At 50.9% G+C, this 23527-nt stretch overlaps 1 protein-coding gene across 1 annotated transcript in view; it reads right to left on the bottom strand.

Moving 5' to 3' along the window:
• LOC142246833 (uncharacterized) overlaps positions 1-23527 on the bottom strand; it is a 129761-nt gene that overhangs the window by 79331 nt on the left and 26903 nt on the right. Inside the window, exons 7-10 of the mRNA XM_075319882.1 lie at positions 21848-21929; positions 8019-8263; positions 7645-7869; positions 7372-7403 (exon numbers count right to left, since the gene is read on the bottom strand). Of these exons, the coding sequence (XP_075175997.1) occupies positions 7372-7403; positions 7645-7869; positions 8019-8263; positions 21848-21929 (584 nt within the window). The remainder of the gene's footprint in view (positions 1-7371; positions 7404-7644; positions 7870-8018; positions 8264-21847; positions 21930-23527) is intronic.

A 23527-nucleotide genomic window follows, 5' to 3' on the forward strand; every position in this document is an offset into this window, starting at 1 on the left:
TACAAGGACCTCATGGCAGAGCACAAGGCAGAGCGTGAGGCTGCGGAGCGAGAGCGCAAGGCAGAGCGTGACTACCAGCTGCAGCTAGCTCAGCTCCAGCCCTCATCATCCACCCGAGACAGTCGAGACACCAAGCCTCCAAAGGTCCGTGTTGAGGACTTCCCTGTACTGGAGAAGGATGGAGACTTGGACTCTTTTCTGACTGCCTTTGAACGGACTTGCCTGCAGCACCATCTGGACAAGGACCAGTGGGACAAATACCTGACCCCCCGTTTAAGGGGTAGGGCCCTGGATATCCTTGGGGACTTGCCTACTGAGGCACATCAGGCTATGACACCATCAAGCGGGCCCTGATCCAACAGTATAACCTTACTCAGGAGTCCTACCGCAAGAAGTTCCGGAGCCTGCAGAAGAGGCCAAAGGACACCTGGGCTGATTACCGGCGGGTCCTTGCCAGAGCTGCCGACCACTGGACCCAAGGCCTGCAGCTTACCACCGGACCGGAGATCCTGGATTTGTTCATCACGGAACAACTCTTGTGGAACTGCCCTGAGGATCTCCGCCAGTTCATCCGAGACCAGAAGCCAAAGGGGTCCCCTGCTACAGCTTCCCTGGCGGATGACTACGCCAACAATCGGGCCCCTGAGGCCAAGAGAGCGGCCGCCAGCAGCACCTGGAGAGGGGGTAGGATGAATCCTGCGACTGCCCCACCTGCCCCTAGACTGCAGGGGGTGTCCCCCTCGACTCCCCTCTCCAGGCCAGTGGCAGAACCAAGACGGTGCCACCAGTGCAACCGAACTGGACACTTTAACGCTATGTGCCCTCAGCGCCCCAAGGCCCCGGCCCCGTTCTAAAGGCCGTCCACGGTGATGTGTGTGGATGGGGGTGGTGGTAGGTCCCTGGACAACTTCCAACCCGTCACCATCGGCCGATCTATGACCCTGGGACTGCGAGACACCGCCGCTGAGATGACCCTCATATGGCCTGAGATGGTGTCTTCCCAAGACTTGGTACCCAGAAAAACACTCGCTGTCTCCGGGATTGGAGGCATTGAACCGGCGCTGCTCGTCGCCAAGGTTTATTTGGATTGGGGCACAGGACGAGGGGTGAGAAAAGTGGGAATAACTGATAGGATTCCCACAAAAGTGTTACTTGGGACAGATTTGGGGCGGATAACCTCCCAGTTTGAGGCCCCCGAATCCCCAAGGGTTGATCTTTCAGCCAGTACTGACATACCCCCTGGCGATGTTGATGTGCTATCTGTGCATGATGTAAGGGAGGAGGGAGTGAGCTCTGGGTCTTCTGCTTACACTGACACCATAGACACATACGCAGTTGCAGCTGTGACAGGGGAGGGGGTGGGAGAAAGGTGTGACAATGCCTCTACAAGTGATCAGCCAGTGAGCTGGGATCTGTTGCCCTCTGCAGGGATAAGCAGAGAGCAGGGTGCTGCAGGGGGAGGACCAGTGTGTGGGGTGGGGGCTACCACAGCAAATGCGGGGTCCCCAGAGATTTCACAGCGAGGTTCTGTTGCTGCAGGGGGGGAACAGGCAGGTGAGATTGGGGCTGGCCCAGGAGCGGAAGTACACCCAGGTAAGATCTCGGTGCAGGGTTCCTCCACAACAGGGGTGTCAGGAAGCCAGGTAGGTCTGCCTGAACTGGCGACTTGGTCAGGAACGGAGCAGAAGCAGGCACGACCCACGGTAACAGCGACTTTGGCCGCTGTCACCGCAAAGGGAGTGCTGGAACCCAAGGGGCCTCCCGGAGGTCCGATAGCTCTTCCCCTTCTGACCAAGTGGCAGCCGAGTCAGGCGGGAGGCCAGGACACTGGTCCCGGGGTACTGACCAAAGATGTGACAGTCTCGTAGATTCTGGCCACATCTAGTCAGGGGTTTCAGGCAGCGTTAGAAGCTGACGACAGCCTGAAAGCTCTTAAGGAGCAGGCGGCACAGCCTCCCTCGGACTCGGACCCGGAGCGAGTGGTCTGGGACCAAGGACGGCTGTACTGAGTCACGGTCCAGCAGGGTTCACCAGAGGCGTGGCCCAGGGACCGACAGTTGGTGGTATCCTATCCATTCCGGACGGAGTTGTTGCGGATTGCACATGAGATTCCAATGGTCGGACACCTAGGGATCGCTAAGACCAAGGCCAGGTTAACCCAGCATTTCTACTGGCCAAAGATTGGGGCCAATGTGGTTGCCTACTGCCGTTCGCGTGACACCTGTCAGAGAGTGAGGAAGGCGGGGCCACGCCCCAAAGCCCCACTGGTATCTTTGCCCATCATTCATGAGCCTTTCAGGAGGGTGGCTGTGGATTTGGTCGGCCCGCTGGCCATCCCCAGCAGCTCTGGGAAACGCTTCATACTGACGATAGTAGATTATGCCACCCGGTACCCTGAAGCGGTAGCCTTGTCATCCATTCAGGCCGACAAGGTGGCCACTGCATTGCTGGAGATTTTCTCCCGACTGGGTTTTCCCCAGGAAATACTCACTGACCGGGGGACCCAATTCATGTCACAGCTGATCGAGTCCCTCTGTAAGCAAATCCAGGTACAACATCTGGTGGCCAGCCCGTACAATCCACAGACTAATGGCCTGTGCGAGCGGTTCAATGGCACCTTAAAGCAGATGCTTAAGATGTTGGTCGACCCCCATGGGCGTGACTGGGAGCGGTATCTCCCCCACCTGTTATTTGCTTATCGGGAGGTTCTACAAGCCTCAACAGGACTCTCACCTTTTGAGCTCCTGTACGGGCGATGTGTGCGGGGCCCCCTGGCTCTGGTGAAAGAGGTTTGGGAATGGGATTTGGCCACCCCTGGAGTGTCGGTCATCGAGTATGTCGTGCGCTTCCGGGACAAAAAACAGGCCTTGATGCAGCTGGTGCACGACAATATGGCTCAAGCCCAGGCCGATCAGAAGCGTTGGTATGACCAGAATGCATGTGAGAGGACCTACCAAGTGGGTCAAAAGGTGTGGGTACTGGTCCCCGTACCACAGGATAAGCTTCAGGCAGCCTGGGAAGGCCCATACCTCGTGTACCAGCAGCTCAACCCTGTAACGTACCTGGTCACCCTGGACCCTGCCCATGGAAGGCGGAAGGCCTTCCATGTGAACATGATGAAGGCACATCATGAGCGGGAGGCATGTGCACTCCCCATGTGCAATCTGCCCGAAGAGGGAGAGGTGGAAACCCGCCTGGATATGCTTGCACAGGTTAGGGCAGGTGGATCCACTGAGGATGTGGAGGTTGGCCAACAGCTTTTGGAGGACCAACGGTCCCAGCTGTGGGCCACCCTACACCCCTTCCGGGAGTTGTTTACCAACCGGCCCGGAAGGACTGAGTTGGCCATCCATCACGTGGACACGGGGAATCACCCCCCCCGATCCGGCGTTCAGCATATCAGGTCTCCCTAGAGGTGCAGCAGCACATGCGCCAGGAGATTGACGAGATGCTGAAGCTGGGAGTGATCCAGGCATCGAACAGCGCTTGGGCCTCGCCTGTAGTCCTCATCCCAAAGAAGGGCCGAACCAATCGGTTCTGCGTGGACTACAGGGGGCTCAATGCTGTCACAGTCGCCGATGCATACCCAATGCCACGCATCGATGACCTGCTCGATCAGTTGGCCGGGGCTCAGTACCTGACCATCATGGATCTGAGATGGGGATATTGGCAGATCCCCCTGACTCGCGAGGCCAGGGAGCGCTCTGCCTTTATTACCCCATTTGGACTGTACGAGTCAACGGTGCTGCCCTTCGGAATGAAAAATGCCCCTGCCACTTTCCAGCGGATGGTCAACACCCTGCTCAAGGGACTTGAAGGGTACGCGGCCGCGTACCTGGATGACATCGCCATCTTCAGTCCCCCCTAGGACGATGACCTAAAGCATCTAGCCCAGGTGCTCAGGCGGATCCACCAGGCAGGTTTGACCATCAAGCCTGGGAAGTGTCAGCTGGCCATGAGTGAGGTCCTCTACCTGGGTCACCGGGTAGGCGGGGGAGCTCTGAAGCCAGAGCCTGGGAAAGTGGAGGCCATCACGTCCTGGCCCAGCCCCAGGACCAAGAAGCAGGTGATGTCCTTCTTTGAGACTGCCGGGTACTATAGGAGGTTTTTTTCCACACTATAGTAGCTTGGCGAAGCCCCTGACGGACCTCACCAAGAAGAAGCTGCCCTCCGCAGTCAATTGGATAGTGGACTGCGAGACAGCCTTCCGGGCCCTCAAGACTGCCCTGTCCAGCTCACCAGTACTACAGGAAGCCGACTTCACGCGGCCGTTTGTAGTACAAACCGACGCCAGTGACTTCGGCCTCGGTGCGGGGCTCAGCCAGGTGGCGTCTGCGAGCCAAGAGCACCCCGTCTTGTACCTGAGCAGGAAGCTGTTGCCAAGGGAAGTGGCCTACTCCACAGTGGAAAAGGAATGCCTAGCCATAGTGTGGCCTCTGCAGCATCTGCAACCCTACCTATACGGGCGCCGCTTCATCGTGGAGATGGACCACAATCCCCTCAGCTGGTTACACACAGTCTCCGGGATGAATGGGAGGTTGTTGCGATGGAGCCTTGCACTCCAGCAATACAACTTCACCATTCGCCACAAAAAGGGCCGTGACCACGGTAATGCCGACGGGCTGTCCCAACAAGGAGAGGTCGCGGACGGGCACGCGGGGGAACACAGGAATGTGCTGCCCCCTAGCGCCCTCTAAAGGAGGGAGGTGTGAGGAAATAGGGATATATTCTGAGCTATTAAGCCATATTCGTATAGCTGCCATCTTGTCAAGGAAAGTAAAGCTTAAGGAGACTTCAATCAGTATGCTAATTAACTTGAGTAAATTGTCTGTTAGCAGTGGTGTGACCCAAGGCAAACTCCTATGATATGGAAATTAGATAAGCTGGTTAGTCCTTGAGAACAGTAAAGGGAAGGAAGACCCCCCTCTGTGACTCTGCAGAAGAAGTGACAAACTAATTAGAGGCATCCTGCACACCTGAGACAGACAGGCACCAGGAATAAATGTTTAATCTCTCATGAGCCGTGCTTCCTATAAACATGTCAAACAGAAATATCGCATCCAGACATCCCGACGATTCTAGCACATATGTTATATAGGTGTGGGACCTCTGTAGGTATCCCAAACTTGATATTGGCCAGTGGGGTACCAGCAGACTAATCATGTGTCCTATCATTGTGAAGATAAAATCATAACTGTAAATATGAAAGCATTGTCGTCCGCCTACGACATTCCCAGGCCAAGTTATGGCCAATAATCACTTTGGGATATTGTTTCAGACCCAGGACAGGGGTGGGGCAGTACTCCCCTGTGAGGTCACTAGGTAGGAGGGGACACGGATTGTAGCCAGTTTGATAAACACAGTACGGACACTTTTTGGGTGTTCTTCTTCGGGTGGTCTCGTGTGGTGCACGTGGAGGAAGATCCAGCAACCGTGTGGCCACACAGCGCCCCCCTGTGTCCGCTAGGGAATAAGGTAATTGATACATCTGTATACCTGCTTGTGATCCATAACTTACCTGTAAATGTATTCTGACCTATATATATATATATATATATATATATATATATATATTCTGTAAATTCTATATTGTATATATTGTAGTTTCTAGTGTGTCATTTAGGCCGATTAAAATATATAATTTAATCTTGGGCTGTTCTGTTATCTCGATCCTGAACTCCACGTCTGTGTGCTCGGCGTAATAGTTATCATAATCGATTGGTGGCAGCGAGTTTATGCCAAGGATCATTGTGGGGCAACCAGTGAGATCTGGGGGAGGTTTAGATAGATAGGTTTCGCAGAGGTCGGGGGAATATACCTTACTCTCACCGGGAACCCTTCAATCATCGGCACAGTAGAATAGCGTCCTCCTTGCTTATTGTCGGGCAATTCCATAATTGGCCTGACTATAAGAGGGGCGCTAGAGAGCGCATCACATGCTCTTTGAGGTGGAAAAGGGGGGGTGTAACTTCCACTCCTTCCCCCTGTTCATGACAGCTATCATTAGTGCTGAGCTCTGTATTTGGCTGCAGCAATCACGTGTTACAGACAGGATGTCACTGCTGCAGTATCTAGATCAGATCTGTGCAACATGCAGCCCGCCAAGGCCCTATTACACAACATGCAGCCCGCCAAGGCCCTACTACACAACATGCAGCCCGCCAAGGCCCTACTACACAACATGCAGCCTGCCAAGGCCCTACTACACAACATGCAGCCTGCCAAGGCCCTACTACACAACATGCAGCCTGCCAAGGCCCTACTACACAACATGCAGACTGCCAAGGCCCTACTGCACAACATGCAGCCTGCCAAGGCCCTACTACACAACATGCAGCCCGCCAAGGGCCTACTGCGAAGCATGCAGACCGCCAAGGCCCTACTACACAACATGCAGCCTGCCAAGGCCCTACTACACAACATGCAGCCCGCCAAGGCCCTACTACACAACATGCAGCCTGCCAAGGCCCTACTACACAACATGCAGACTGCCAAGGCCCTACTGCACAACATGCAGCCCGCCAAGGCCCTACTACACAACATGCAGCCCGCCAAGGGCCTACTACACAACATGCAACCTGCCAAGGCCCTACTACACAACATGCAGCCCGCCAAGGCCCTACTACACAACATGCAGCCCGCCAAGGCCCTACTACACAACATGCAACCTGCCAAGGCCCTACTACACAACATGCAGACTGCCAAGGCCCTACTGCACAACATGCAGCCTGCCAAGGCCCTACTACACAACATGCAGCCCGCCAAGGGCCTACTGCGAAGCATGCAGACCGCCAAGGCCCTACTACACAACATGCAACCTGCCAAGGCCCTACTACACAACATGCAGCCCGCCAAGGCCCTACTACACAACATGCAGCCCGCCAAGGCCCTACTACACTACATGCAGACTGCCAAGGCCCTACTGCACAACATGCAGCCTGCCAAGGCCCTACTAAACAACATGCAGCCCGCCAAGGGCCTACTGCGAAGCATGCAGACCGCCAAGGCCCTACTACACAACATGCAACCTGCCAAGGCCCTACTACACAACATGCAGACTGCCAAGGCCCTACTACACAACATGCAGCCCGCCAAGGCCCTACTACACAACATGCAGACTGCCAAGGCCCTACTACACAACATGCAGCCCGCCAAGGCCCTACTACACAACATGCAGCCTGCCAGGGCCCTACTACACAACATGCAGCCCGCCAAGGCCCTACTACACAACATGCAGCCCGCCAAGGCCCTACTACACAACATGCAGACTGCCAAGGCCCTACTACACAACATGCAGCCTGCCAAGGCCCTACTACACAACATGCAGCCTGCCAAGGCCCTACTACACAACATGCAGACCACTTTTCTTACCTGTCGTTGATAGAATCGTTTTTTTGAATTTTCTGTGAAGCAAAGAAAAGTGATTATAACTCCCATCGGACTCTGTGGTGTAGCCATCCTCTCCTCGCTGCCTGTCAGCCTCAGCCGGGCAGTGACCGCAGTGGTCAGGACGGGGTTAACTACATGTCATTAGTGATCATCTGGCTGTGGCTTCTCCTCTATAGCTCCCATCAGGATGGGACATACACAACTACTGCCCCCAACATCCGATATCACTGATTACCCCCCAGATTGTGTCCTCACCTGCCGCTGCCTGTATGATCCTCCTCATCCTCAGCACTTTTCTGGCCATCGTCCGTTCTGCAGACATATTGTCTCTGTCTGATGTACAGATCACATCCATATCGGCCTCGGTCAGAGTCATCCGGAGACACGGGGGGAATCCTTCTGCCGCCCATTCTATGCGTCTTCTGCTCTCGGATTCAGTGTCCTCAAGATCAGTAACGACCAAAATCATCTGCTCTGCCCCTGATCATACACAGCGACACATCATGTCAGAGAGGAGGACTACTACTCCCATCACTGTATATACTACACATAGTATCAGATAGGAGGACTACTACCCCCATCCTTGTATTTCCGGATTTGCCTCGTCCTCGCAGTGGGACGTCTCGTACCGTGTGTGCAGCGGCAGACGTCCATGAATCTCCGCAGGGAGGACGCAGGGGTCTGTGCCCGGCAGATCATTATGACCGGGCTGAAGCTTTCCACAATTCCCCAGTCCTTCTCATACCGCGGTGAGCCGGGTATTACATTGCCAGAGCCGATATCAGGTGACAGCCGATCAATCAGTGATGACATGTCTGGATTCTGGTCCCAGCAGACGAATCCCACAGGTTTATATCCATCATTGCAGCCCCATCTAAGAATGGGAAAAAAATATATGCAGCCAATGTGATAGACATGAAGTGTGCAGACATTGTTTATGTGGATGATTAGGACAGATCTGGTTTGGCCGGCAGGAGGACCGGTGAATTCCCCGGGGGGCCTCTATGCAGAATAGGCCCTCATCACTATATGAGCACCTGAGGCCTTGTAGACACATTGTTAGTGGATCCTCAGGATTCGCAATGAATTCTGCTGATTAGCTTAAAAAAAACCCCAAAAAAACGTGCAGCCATCAACAATTAACATGAAATCTGTTGCAAAGCTAGTATCTGTGCAGTGATTGTCAGGACAGAAATCAGCGAGCGCACGTATCTGAGGACTGTGGATCCGCAGCCGGACTCTGACACCACACCTTCAGCTTCATGTGTCCATCAGATGTGATGAGAGGATGACGCCGTGATGGAGTCCACAAAGCCGCGGTGACCCCTGTGTCCTGTGCTCCATTTCTACCCCTCTTATTTTCCCCTTTCCTTCTCTTTTTCTCTCTTTATATTTGCTGAGTTCTGAGTCTTCTCCAGTCTCCACTTCCTCCTTTGTCACTTTTCTTTCTTTCCTCTTCTGTCATTTTTTCTATTCCCTTCTCCTCCTCTCCTTTGTCACTTCTCTCCTTTCCTCTTTTTCTATTCCCTTTTTCTTCTCCTCTGCTTTGTCTCTTCTCTTTCTTTCCACTTTTCTCTTTTTTTATTTAATTATTTTCTTTCTCTCCTTTGTCGCTTCTTTCTTTCCTTTTCTCTTTTTTCTATTCCCTTCTTCTTTTCCTCTCCTTTGCCTCTTCTCTTTCTTTCCTCTCCTCTTTTTTTTTCTATTCCCTTCTTTTCTTCCTCTCCTTTGTCGCTTCTTTCTTTCCTCTTTTTTTTATTCCTTTCTTCTCCTCCTCTCCTTTGTCGCTTCTTTCTTCCTCTTCTCTCTTTTTCTATTCCCTTCTTCTCTTCCTCTCCTTTGTCTCTTCTCTTTCCTCTCCTTCTCTTTTTTTTCTATTCCCTTCTTTTCTTCCTCTCCTTTGCCTCTTCTCTCTTTTCTTTTCTCTTTCTCTTTTTTCTATTCCCTTTTTCTCTTCCTCTCCTTTGTCATTTCTTTCTCTCCTCCCCTCTCTTTCTATTCCCTTCTTCACTTCATCTCCTTTTTTCCTCTTCTCTCTTTTTTCTATTCCCTTCTTCTTTTCCTCTCCTTTGTCTCTTCTTTCTTTCCTCTCCTCTTTTTATATTCCCTTCTTCTTCTCTTCCTCTCCTTTTATCCTCTTCTCTCTTTTTTCTATTCCCTTCTTCTTTTCCTCTCCTTTGTCACTTCTTTCTTTCCTCTCCTCTCTTGTCTATTCCCTTCTTCTCTTCCTCTTTTTTTTCCTCTTCTCTTTTTTTATTCTATTCCCTTTTTCTCTTCCTCTCCTTTTTTCCTCTCCTCTCTTGTCTATTCCCTTCTTCTCTTCCTCTCCTTTGTCTCTTCTTTCTTTCCTCTCCTCTCTTGTCTATTCCCTTCTTCTCTTCCTCTCCTTTTTTCCTCTTCTCTCTTTTTTCTATTCCCTTCTTCTCTTCCTCTCCTTTGTCACTTCTTTCTTTCGTCTCCTCTCTTGTCTATTCCCTTCTTCTCTTCCTCTCCTTTTTTCCTCTTCTTTTTTCTATTCCCGTCTTCTCTTCCTCTCCTTTGTCTCTTCTTTCTTTCCTCTCCTCTTTTTTCTATTCCCTTCATCTCTTCCTCTCCTTTGTCGCTTCTCTTTCTTGCCTCTCCTCTTTTTTTTTCTATTACCTTTTTCCTTTCCTCTCCTTTGTCGTTTCTTTCTTTCCTCTTCTCTCTTTTTTCTATTCCCTTCTTCTCTTCCTCTCCTTTGTCACTTCTTTCTTTTGTCTCCTCTCTTGTCTATTCCCTTCTTCTCTTCCTCTCCTTTTTTCCTCTTCTTTTTTCTATTCCCGTCTTCTCTTCCTCTCCTTTGTCTCTTTCTTTCCTCTCCTCTTTTTTCTATTCCCTTCATCTCTTCCTCTCCTTTGTCGCTTCTCTTTCTTTCCTCTCCTCTCTTTTTTCTATTCCCTTTTTCTTTTCCTCTCCTTTGTCGTTTCTTTCTTTCCTCTTCTCTCTTTTTTCTATTCCCTTCTTCTCTTTCTCTCCTTTTTTCCTCTTCTCTCTTTTTTCTATTCCCTTCTTCTCTTCCTCTCCTTTGTCACTTCTTTCTTTCCTCTCCTCTCTTGTCTATTCCCTTCTTCTCTTCCTCTCCTTTTTTCCTCTTCTCTTTTTTCTATTCCCTTCTCTTCCTCTCTTTTGTGTCTTCTTTCTTTCCTCTCTTTTTATATTCCCTTCTTCTCCTCCTCTCCTTTGTCACTTCTTTCTTTCCTCTCTTTTTCTATTCCCTTCTCTTCCTTTCATTTTTTCCTCTTCTCTCTTTTTTCTATTCTCGTCTTCTCTTCCTCTCCTTTGTCACTTCTTTCTTTCCTCTTCTCTCTTTTTTCTATACCCTTCTTCTCTTCCTCTCCTTTGTCACTTCTTTCTTTCCTCCCCTCTCTTTCTATTCCCTCCTTCTCTTCCTCTCCTTTTTTCCTCTTCTCTCTTTTTTCTATTCCCTTCTTCTCTTCCTCTCCTTTGTCTCTTCTTTCCTCTCCTCTTTCTATTCCCTTCTTCTCTTCCTCTCCTTTTTTCCTCTCCTCTCTTTTTTCTATACCCTTCTTTTCTTCCTCTCCTTTGTCTCTTCTTCTTTCTTTCCTATCCTCTCTTTCTATTCCCTTCTTCTCTTCCTCTCCTTTGTTGCTTCTTTCTTTCCTCTCCTCTCTTTCTATTCCCTTCTTCTCTTCCTCTACTTTTTTCTTCTCCTCTTTTTTTTCTATTCCCTTCTTCTCTTCCTCTCCTTTGTCTCTTCTTTCTTTCCTCCCCTCTCTTTCTATTCCCTCCTTCTCTTCCTCTCCTTTTTTCCTCTTCTCTCTTTTTTCTATTCCCTTCTTCTCTTCCTCTCCTTTTTTCCTCTCCTCTCTTTTTTCTATACCCTTCTTCTCTTCCTCTCCTTTTGTCTCTTCTTTTTTTCCTCTCCTCTCTTTTTTTCTATTCCCTTCTTCTTTTCCTCTCCTTTGTCTCTTCTTTCTTTCCTCTCCTCTTTTTCTATTCCCTTCTTCTCTTCCTCTCCTTTTTTCCTCTCCTCTTTTTTTCTATTCCCTTCTTCTCTTCCTCTCCTTTGTCACTTCTTTCTTTCCTCCCCTCTCTTTCTATTCCCTTCTTCTCTTCCTCTCCTTTTTTCCTCTCCTCTCTTGTCTATTTCCTTCTTCTCTTCATCCTTTCCTCCTCAGCCTTGTCCTTGTCTTCTGCTCGGGTGGGGTCCAGTCTGGACCCTGATTTTAGAGGGGTCTACAGTCTCTCCTGCCCCGTGAGGACCCTCAGTACTAACACTGGGGCAGGTCGGGGGCTACTACTGATGCGACCTCAGGGGCTTTGTGGTACGTTTCTCATTGTCTTATAAGTAACGGTAAAGGAAGCGGAAAGTGAAGAGAAGTTGTGTTTTCATTATTTCCACGTCATTACAATGTCCTAATAACGCGATGTGTGTGCACTGTGCTTTATTTCACATTATTAATTATACATTTAATTTTAACTTTCTGTCTTTCAACCAACTTTATTGAGACAAAATCCCATGCGTCAAAAATGTGGCAAAAATGCATGTATCTCAGTGCTCTTAGAGCCCTCAGCCCTCCGGGGGGGTCTCCGGGGAGGGTCTCGCGTTTCCCATTGTCTTCCATTATGCTCGGTGCAAGACTCGAGCCTCACAAGTGTCTGACCTTCTCGATTCCAGCACTGAGCAGTGGAGAATGTGAGCGCTCGCTCATCACTATTCATCAGTGTGACCTTCAATAATTCTCAAGTAATAAGACTTTTGTTCTTTGCTAAATGAGGACGCGATAGCTTTTGTTACCGTGCCCAAAAATGATCCCTTTATTTAGGGAGCAGGAGCGGGTTGTCTGCTTTGAATCTGAAGAAGCTCTGGCTTCTCATCTAGGAGTGAAGAAGAATAGTGATGAGCGAGTACTAAAAAGCTCGGGTGCTCGAAGCTCGGGCCGAGCCTCCCAAGATACTCGTGTACTCGGCCCGAGCAACGAGCCCAATGTTATCCTATGGGAGACCCGAGTATTTTTGTGAAATGACCCCCCGGCAGCATGTAGAAACCCTAAAAATGGCACAAAAGTCTCCGAAGAGTGCTCAAATGACATGGCAACAGCATGGGGAAGACCCCTTGAAGCATTTATCACTGAAAAGTCACAGCTGTGAACAATTTATTCCGCGTTTTACGCCATTTTTACGGACTCACCAGAAAACCTTCCAAAATGACACCAAAATGAATTTTCATGGCGGAAATGTTAAGGGCACATACCCAATAGTGAGATAGAGCTGGTGTATGTTACTTTTTGAGATCAATACATGAAAGATTTTACGTGAAAACATTGTGTGGCACTCCGATGTCCCTGAGAAGAGACGTACATGAAAGCCTCTTGAGTCTAATGTGCCCATTTTGAGGAAGTGAGTCTTTGTAGTATTTTCCTTTGCCAGGGCAGTCCAAAATTGTGAGGTTCACCAATGCCCCTGCATACAGACGTGCATGAGGGCCTGTAAACTTGAAGTGCCCATTGTAAGGAAGTGGGTCCATTGTAGTATAGCCCTTTGGCAGGGCAGCCAAAAATTGGGAGGCTCCACGTTGTCCCTGGATAGAGACGTGCATGAGGGCCTGTAAACCTGAAGTGCCCATTGGAAGGAAGTGGGTCTATTGTAGTATAGCCCTTAGGCAGGGCAGCCAAAAATTGGGAGGCTCCACGTTGTCCCTGGATAGAGACCTGTTAGGTTCTTAGTGCCTCCGTGCTTGCATTTAAAAACCGCACGTGTGTGCCTGTTGGTGGCAGCTTTCCGCTGCACTTGTGTGCGTTTTGCACAAACTTGGATATAACGCACAAGTAGTGAATACACGTCAGCACAGCATTGCAAAATGCGCAAGGGCGTTGTCAACGAACAAGGAAGTGGACGTGATGGTGGTGCAGGCAGAGGCCGAGGTCGTGGGCAAGCTCTAATTTTGCCACAACAAAGGGCCACATCTAGTCGCTCGCACGTCCTGTCCCAAGTTCTTGGGGACCGCAGCAGTACACCGCTCTTGAACCAAGACCAGTGTCAACAGGTTGTTAGTTGGATAGCGCATAATGCTTCCAGTCAGATTGGCACCACCACAAACACTCTGTCTTCCACACGGTCAAGTGTCAGTAGCCGTGATACTGCACCGCACATTTTGGAACCTGATCCTCCTTCCTACCACCAGGCCGAGTACACGTCCACGGACATTACTGATCCCACACTTGGACACTTGGAAGAGCTGTTCACGTTTCCATTCACACATTCTGGCCTCTCGCCAGCTCATGTTGAAGTGGGTCATGAGGAGATCGTATGTACAGATGCCCAAATATTTGAGCAGCCACGTTCTCACGAAGTTGGCAACGTGTCTCAACAAGGGGTGGACGATGATGAGACACAATTGTCAGGAAGTCAGGAGGAGGAGCAGGGTGCGGAAGAGGAAGACGACGTGGTGGATGATCCAGTAACTGACCCAACCTGGCAGGAGGATATGCAGAGCGAGGACAGCAGTGCACAGGGGGAGGGAGGCATAGCATCCCAACAGGCAGTAAGAAGCAGGGTGGTGGCTCCAGGCAGACGTCAGGCAACTGTTCCCCGGAACAACACGACACAAGGTGCCTGTACAAATGTTAGGTCTTCCCGAGTCTGGCAGTTTTTTAAGTTGGCTCCAGATGATTCTAAAAAGGCCATTTGCAACACCTGCCGTGCCAGCATCAGCAGGGGTACCAAAACTAGCAGCCTGACCACCACCAGCATGATGAGGCACATGTCAGCCAAGCACCCGACTTTGTGGGATGTACAACAGAGTCGAGGAGCAGTGCTTGCTGATGTCACTGCTACGTCTTCGCTGGTTGTGCATGCGAGCCAATCCCCTGTCCATGCTGCCTGGGAACAAGCCTCCTCCGGCCCTGCACCTGCAGTTACCCACGCAGAAATAACACCATCATCAAGCACGTCCTTGTCCCAGCGCAGCGTTCAGTTATCCATTCAGCAAACCTTTGAACGCAGGCGCAAATACACTGCCAACGCCCCACATGCCACACTTCTAAATGCTAACTTTTCGCGACTGCTTGCGCTGGAAATGTTGCCTTTTAGGCTGGTGGAGACAGAAGCATTCCGCGACCTGATGGTGGCAGCTGTCTCACGTTACTCGGTCCCCAGCCGCCACTATTTCTCCCGGTGTGCCGTCCCCGCATTGCATAACCACGTGTCACAAAACATCACACGTGCCCTGAACAACGCTGTTTCAGCCAAAGTCCACCTAACCACAGACACGTGGACAAGTGCTTGTGGGCAAGGCCGCTACATCTCGTTGACGTCACACTGGGTTAATATTGTGGAAGCTGGGACCCAGTCTGAGCGAGGGACGGAACACGTCCTTCCCACACCAAGGTTTGCAGGCCCTACCTCAGTCAGGGTTTCACCCACACTCTACAGCTCCGGAATGTCATGCTCCTCAGCCTCCTCCTCCTCCTGCGCATCCTCATCCACTTTACCCTCCACACCAGTCCCAAGCTGGAAGTGTCGCGGGCGGAGGAGGGGACGCTGCGCTCTCCCACTGCTCGGGTCCGGCTGCCGCTGCTCTACGGCTGCTGCTGCTCGTTGGCTCGAGCGATGGCCGGATCCCGGGGACTCGAGCGGCGCTACTCGCCCGTGAGTGAAAAGGGGTGGTTTGGGTTTTGGGGATATTGTCCGTGACACCACCCACGGTTGTGGTGATTGTGTGGACACCACCGCTGCTCTGGACGGGGATCCCGGGAGCCTGTGACAGGGAGCAGCTTTGTTGTTATTTCTCCCCTCCGTGGGTAGGGGAGTTGGTTGTCCCGGGGCCCGGTGATGGGGTAGAGATGGATGACAGGCGGGTTGCGGGGCCTGATGAGGTGCAGGGTCGCAGGGGCAGCGCTGTGCCGCACGGCACGGAGGTACTCACTCAGCCCAATGATGATGACACAGTTCACGGTAAAACAAGTGGCTGGATGGACGGGTCCCTCGGACGGCTGCGGTTGTTCCTCCCTGCAGGTTAGTGATGACTGTCTCTCCCTGCACCTAAGTTCAGTGTTGGTAGTGATGGTTTCCCACCGGTAACCCGCTCCCCGACCTGGATATGGGCCGGAGGAGCCCCTTTTGCCCACAGGCGCTGGCCCTGGGAGACGGTTGCCCTTGGCGGTGGCGGTGTCTCCCCTTCACGGTTGGACGGTTGCCTTCTATCGGGACTTGGCTGTTTGGAAACCCTGAGGTCCCCTTCACTAACGGATTTGGCAAATTCACGGCGACACCAAGCCTTGCCGGGATCCGAAAGTCCTCTGCCAATGGTGCTGGCTTCTCTTTGTATACCGGTCCGGTACGGCCGGGTCACCACCCGTCCACGGTCCTTACGGCAGACTCCAATCGGCCTCCACTGCAGACGGTCACCACATCCTGCCAACCTTGCTGTCCTGTCCGGGCCACACACCCGGACCAACTTCAGGCTCTTTGCTGTCACTTTTCTCCTCTCTACTACTTTCCTCCTTCCACTTCCTTAGCTTAACTCTCACTGCCTGTGTTTTCCCTCCTCCTTGGTGGGTGGAGACCAACCACCTGGCTCCACCCCCTGGTGTGGACAACAGCCCCTGGGGAAGGCAACAAGGATTTTGTGTTTTGACTATGATATGCCTGCAGGGAGTGTGGGGTGTTTAAGTGTTGTGCTCTGTGGCCCCTGGCTTGTCCAGGGCGACACAGAAGCACTGCAGCACTGCCTCGGCAAAGCGGCAACAGGCAGTGCTGAAGCTAATCTGCATAGGTGACAAACCCCACAATGCAGAAGAGGTGTGGACAGCTCTGAAACAGCAGGCAGATCACTGGCTCACACCTCTGAACCTAAAGCCAGGAAAGGTTGTGTGTGACAATGGCCGGAACCTGGTGGCGGCTTTGAGGCGAGGCCAGCTGACACATGTTCCATGCGTGGCCCATGTGCTCAACCTCGTGGTTCAGCGGTTTTTAAAGTCATACCCAGAGCTGTCTGATCTGCTGGTAAAAGTTCGCCGCCTGTCTGCACATTTTCGAAAGTCACCTACTGCTTCAGCCGGCCTTGCCGGCTTTCAGCGCCGTTTGCATCTTCCGGCTCACAGACTGGTGTGTGATGTCCCCACGCGTTGGAATTCAACTCTGCACATGTTGGTCAGGATATGTGAGCAGAAGAGGGCAGTTGTTGAGTACCTGCATCACCTAAGCCGTCGGGAAATGGGTCAAACTCCACACATAACACCTGAGGAGTGGAGATGGATGTCCGACCTATGTACCATCCGCCAAAACTTTGAGGACTCCACCAAGATGGTGAGCGGCGATGACGACATTATTAGCGTCACCATACCGCTTCTCTGCCTTCTAAAATGGTCTCTGCTCAAAAAACAACCATGATGCATTGCAGGCGGAGCGCGATGAGTTTGAGCAAGAAACAGTAGTGGGTGTGGGTGATAACACACAGCCCAGCCTCGTCTCATCACAACGTGCAGTGGAGGACTATGACGAGGAGGAGGATGAAGACATGGAGCAACTCTCTGGCCAAATTGAGGATATGACATGCAGTCATATCCTCGGTTCAGCGTGGCTGGCCAGAGGACAGGGTAGATGATGAGGAGGAGGAGGAGGAGGAGGACAGCATGTTCAGTCATCGTGTTGGTCAGGATACTGAAGTGATGGCTGTTAAGAGTCTGGCACACATGGCTGACTTTATGGTAAGCTGCCTGTCTCGTGACCCTCGCGTTAAGAACATCTTGGCCGACAATCATTACTGGTTGGTAACACTGTTAGACCCACGCTAAAAGGAGAACTTTATGTCTCTTATTCCCGAGGCGGAGAGGTCAGGCAAAATGCAGCAGTTCCGGAAGGCCATAGTCACGGAAGTAGGCAAAGCATTCCCCTCACAAAACGCTAGCGGCATAGGTCAGGAATCAGTGGACAACCAAGGCGTACAGCCAAGAGGGGCACAAGTCCAATCCGCCAGAGGTAGGGGAACAGTCTTTAAGATGTGGGACAGTTTTCTCAGCCCCTCACATACCACAGCCCCTGAGGTGAGGGGTAGTGCCACAAGAAATCCTAAGTTTGCCCAGATGCTCAAGGAGTACCTTGCAGATCAAACAACTGTACTCCGACATTCCTCTGTGCCTTACAATTATTGGGTATCCAAGCTGGACACGTGGCATGAATTGGCTCTCTACGCCTTGGAAGTCCTGGCCTGCCCTGCCGCTAGCGTTTTGTCAGAGCGTGTTTTTAGTGCCGCAGGTGGAATCATTACAGATAAACGCACCCGCCTGTCAACTGAAAATGCTGACAGGCTGACTCTGATCAAGATGAACAAGGGTTGGATTGGGCCAGACTTCACCACACCACCAGCAAATGAGAGCGGAATTTAAAGTTTGCCATGTACCTCCACTCACCCATGGGTACACACTTCTGGACTTTGGATAATCGCTGGACTGCTCCTCCTTCTCCTCATGCGCCATCATGATGACCGTTACAATAGTTAGGCCGTTGTTTCAGGTATACCCCCAGTGGTACATTTTTTCGCCCATTCTTTCAGAATGGGCATTACAACGACAGGAGACCCGCTCCTTTGCAATGGTAACAATGTTTTGAGGCCCTCATGCACATCTCTATCCAGGGACAATGTGGAGCCTCCAAATTTTTGGCTGCCCTGCCTAAGGGCTATACTACAATAGACCCACTGCCTTACAATGGGCACTTCAGGTTTACAGGCCATCATGCACGTCTCTATCCAGGGACAATATGGAGCTTGACGCTGCCACCGACAGCCACACATGTGTGGTTTTTAAATGCAAGCACGGACGCACTAAGAACCTAACAGCTTTTTAGGAGCGACAATTACTGAGAAGTCTGACACTATCAGCCACTGCTGACTGACGTGTATTATACACTACACTTGTGCGTTATATAATAGTTTGTGAAAAACGCACACAAGTGCACCTGTACGCTGCCACCGACAGGCACACACGTGCGTTTTTTAAATGCAAGCACGGACGCAATAAGAACCTAACAGGTTTTTAGGAGCGACAATTACTGAGAAGTCTGACACTATCAGGACTGTTTTAGACTGTGTACACCAGCCCCAGATATGATGAAGGCTGGTATACGGTCACCACTAGGAATGGCTATATACCCTGCCTGCCTGCCTGTATACTGCTACAATAGTCCTGACAAGGACTCTTCTGGTCACTAGCCTGTATTCCGACCTGGCTATACCCTGCCTGTATACAGCAACAATAGTCCTGAGAAGGACTCTGCTCCTGTACTCCGACCTGGCTATTCCCTGCCTGCCTGTATACAACTAGAATAGTCCTGAGAAGGACTTCTGGTCACACTGTTTGCAGCCCTGCTCCGGAACTAACTATAAAGGGCCGCAAACCTTTCCCTGAATCAGCGACACTCTCCCTGCACTGACTGTCTGGATAGCTGTGAGCAGAGCACAGCGCGCCCGCCGGTATAAAGACTCGGTCACGCTGTGCAGGCCGGCCAATCACTGCAATTCCACAACTAACAGGGCTGTGGCATTGCAGTGGTCTGCCAGCCAATCCCTGCATGAGGGCTGGCTCTCAAAAGAGCACCAACATGCAGAAATGAAGACCACGAGTACAGCACGAGTATCGCGAGATTACTCGGTCCCCGCCGAGTAGACCGAGTACAGTGATACTCGTGCGAGTACCGAGTAGTAACAAGCATGCTCGCTCATCACTAAAGAAGAAGTTTCCGTTTTTTGTTAATGGCAACAGATTAGTTAGGCTAGTTTCACACTTGCGTTGGGTTGAATCCGCTGGGTCCGTTGCTGCGTCATTTTGACGCATCCGTTATTTTTGTGTTGTCAACGGATGCAACGGGTCCGTTATTTCACAGGAATCCGTTAGCTGATTCCTGTGAAATAAAGGACCCGTTGCATCCTTTTGGCGTCCGTCTAACGGAATGCATCGTCTCCGGTTTTTTTTTCTCATTTTTTTCATTCTGGGCATGCTCAGTAGAAATTAGCGGAATCCAGCGGCGGATTCTGTTGTAAAGCACTTTGCAACGGAATCCGCCACCATAGGGATCCATTATAACTATTGAAAGATGTAACGGAATCCGTCGCTCGGCGTCATTTTAACACAAGCTATTAACGTTACATGCTGTATTCCGTCCGCCCGGCGGATGCAACGCAGCTTCGGCCAGCAGAAGCAACACAGAACCATTAACCGCAATCCGTCGTCCATACAAGTCTATGGGAAGCAGCGGAATCCGTTAACGGATTCCACTGTTTTCCAAAACAGCAGATTGCAACTGAAGGAAAACAACGCAAGTGTGAAAGTAGCCTCATCCTCAAAGTGATTAAAGAAAGACAAAGGCTTTTATCAAGCTGTCCAAAATCTATCCTATCTAGAAAGTAGGACACGGAGCTCTATTTGAGGCCTCCAACACACATCCGTTATAACCACGTCTGTGTAAAACGGGCCTTTGTCGTGTCCGTTTTCCGTTTTTATGGTATGTGTGGCCTGCGTGTGTATCCTGTATGCTAGCCGTATGTGCGGGTGGAATGTCCGTGTGTGCGTGAGTGAAATAACTGACATGTGTGTGTGTGTTGCCCGTGTGAAATGTTCCGTGTGTGTGTGTGATGCACAATGTCGTAGATACATACCCGCTGACAGCAGACAGAGTTGCGCGATGAGAATGAACTCGGGTGAACTTCACCCGACTTCATTGTCATGCCGCGGCTCTGTATATGTGCCGCGTACCGATTAGTGGTCACCCGTGCAGGATTCAGCCCGCAAAACACCTCCATGCCCGGCGTAATCCACGGAGGTCCAGCGTCGCATCCACCTCTACTACATGAAGGTGACAGGAGCTGAAGAAGACACCGCCGCTCCTGTCAGCTACACGCAGCTACTGAAGAGAGTCGCGCGATCAGCTCAGCTGTCACTGAGGTAACTCGCGGCCACCGCTGGATCCTCCAACTGTGACAGCAAGCAGCAAGTCGCCAGAGTGACAGCGATGTAGTAACAGGTGACTTGCTGTCACAGTTGGAGGATCCAGCGGTGGCCGCGAGTTACCTCAGTGACAGCTGAGCTGATCGCAGCTCTCTTCAGTAGCTTCGTGGAGCTGACAGGAGCGGCGGTGTCTGCTGCAGCTCCTGTCACCTTCATGTAGCAGAGGTGGAAGCGACGCTGGAACTCCGTGGATTACGCCGGACGTGGATGGGTTTTTCGGGCTAAATAAAATGGTGAATGAGGGAATTTGTTAGTGTTTTTTATTGCAAATAAAGGATTTTTTCTGGTGTATATGTTTATTTACTGTAACTTACAGATTAATCATGGAAGGTATCTCGGGGAGACACCTGACATGATTAATCTAGGATTTAGTGGCAGCTATGGGCTGCCATTAACTCCTTATTACCCCGATTGCCAACGCACCAGGGCAAATCGGGAACAGCCGGGTACAGTCCCAGAACTGTCGCATATAATGTATGCGGCAATTCTGGTCGGCTGCTGACTGATATTGTTAGGCTGGGGGGCTCCCCATAACGTGGAGCTCCCCATCCTGAGAATACCAGCCTTCAGCCGTATGGCTTTATCTGGCTGGTATTAAAATGGGGGGGGACCGCACGCCTTTTTTTTTTAATTATTTGTTTATTTTACTGCACAGTATAGACACCCCCACCGGCTGCTGTGATTGGGTGCAGTGACACAGCTGTCACTCAGCGTGGTGGGCGTGTGTGACTGTAACCAATCACAGGCACCTGTGGGCGGGGAAAGCAGGGAATACGAGATTGTTTAATGAGCGACTGGCTTTTTCAAAATAGTAAAAGCCGTGCAGCGCCGCGCCGGAGATCGGGGAACGGTAAGTATGGGAGGGGGGGGGGGGAAATGACCTACGGACTGAGAGAGGGACAGACAAGACAGAGAGACCGACACAGAAATAAAGAAAATGACCGACATCACATGAAAAAAGCACAAAACGTACACGGAGCAAACAGAGATGCGTCCGTGTCACTCGGACGTGCGCACAGACCCATTGACTTTCATTGGGTCCGTGCGTGCGTGTTGCGTTCTGAAAGCGGACATGCTGCCATGCAAAACGGAGACACAAACGTAGCATGCACATGGACACACGGACCTTAATGAAAAACGCACATATGTCCTCAAACATTGCATAACATTGGTGCACGTTTGGCCGTGTCTCCGGTATATACGGAAACGGACCAAACACGCACGTATTTCATGGATTTGTGTTTCTGGCCTCAAGTGAAGAAGCAATGTCTTGTGAACAAGCTGGGCCAGAAGTTGCTCTATTTGTGAACCGTTTCATGTCTGGGTGCTGAAGTAACCAACTGTGAAGGAGAAAGTCATGTATGTTTTGACCATGCAAGACAGAAAAATCCCAGATCTACAGCCACATGCTCAGAAGACATCGGGAACATGAGTTTATGTGGAGTCAGAAAAGATCTCTGGATGCTTCTTACCTTTGTTTCCCACCAGACGATGGTGAAGAGTCGTCCTCCGGTGGCTTCTGCTCTCCTATATCGTCTCCAGTGTCTGTATCACCTGGAGGATCGGAGAGATAACAATTATCATATGACCCCCGACACCCCCCTGCCCCGACCATACGATATCTACAGGTGACCTCCGTACACACGTTATCTACAGGTGACCTCCGTACACACGTTATCTACAGGTGACCTCCATACACACGTTATCCACAGGTGACCTCCGTACACACGTTATCTACAGGTGACCTCCGTACACACGTTATCCACAGGTGACCTCCGTACACACGTTATCTACAGGTGACCTCCGTACACACATTGTCTACAGGTGACCTCCGTACACACATTGTCTACAGGTGACCTCAATACATACGTTATCTACAGGTGACCTCCGTACACACGTTATCTACAGGTGACCTCCGTACACACGTTATCTACAGGTGACCTCCATACACACGTTACCTACAGGTGACCTCAATACACACGTTATCTACAGGTGACCTCCGTACACACGTTATCTACAGGTGACCTCCGTACACACGTTATCTACAGGTGACCTCCGTACACACGTTATCTACAGGTGACCTCCGTACACACGTTATCTACAGGTGACCTCCATACACACGTTATCTACAGGTGACCTCCATACACACGTTATCTACAGGTGACCTCCATACACACGTTATCTACAGGTGACCTCCGTACACACGTTATTTACAGGTGACCTCCATACACACGTTATCTACAGGTGACCTCCATACACACGTTATCTACAGGTGACCTCCGTACACACATTGTCTACAGGTGACCTCAATACACACGTTATCTACAGGTGACCTCCATACACACGTTATCTACAGGTGACCTCCGTACACACGTTATCTACAGGTGACCTCCATACATACGTTATCTACAGGTGACCTCCGTACACACGTTATCTACAGGTGACCTCCGTACACACGTTATCTACAGGTGACCTCCATACACACGTTATCTACAGGTGACCTCCGTACACACGTTATCTACAGGTGACCTCCGTACACACGTTATCTACAGGTGACCTCCATACACACGTTATCTACAGGTGACCTCCATACACACGTTATCTACAGGTGACCTCCATACACACGTTATCTACAGGTGACCTCCGTACACACGTTATTTACAGGTGACCTCCATACACACGTTATCTACAGGTGACCTCCATACACACGTTATCTACAGGTGACCTCCGTACACACATTGTCTACAGGTGACCTCAATACACACGTTATCTACAGGTGACCTCCGTACACACGTTATCTACAGGTGACCTCAATACACACGTTATCTACAGGTGACCTCAATACACACGTTATCTACAGGTGACCTCAATACACACATTGTCTACAGGTGACCTCTGTACACACGTTATCTACAGGTGACCTCCGTACACACATTGTCTACAGGTGACCTCTGTACACACGTTATCTACAGGTGACCTCCGTACACACGTTATCTACAGGTGATCTCCGTACACACGTTATCTGCAGGTGACCTCAATACACACGTTATCTACAGGTGACCTCCGTACACACGTTATCTACAGGTGACCTCCGTACACACGTTATCTACAGGTGACCTCCGTACACACGTTATCTACAGGTGATCTCCGTA

Source organism: Anomaloglossus baeobatrachus, chromosome 7 (genome assembly GCF_048569485.1).
Source record: "Anomaloglossus baeobatrachus isolate aAnoBae1 chromosome 7, aAnoBae1.hap1, whole genome shotgun sequence".
NCBI classification, from domain to species: Eukaryota; Metazoa; Chordata; class Amphibia; order Anura; family Aromobatidae; genus Anomaloglossus; species Anomaloglossus baeobatrachus.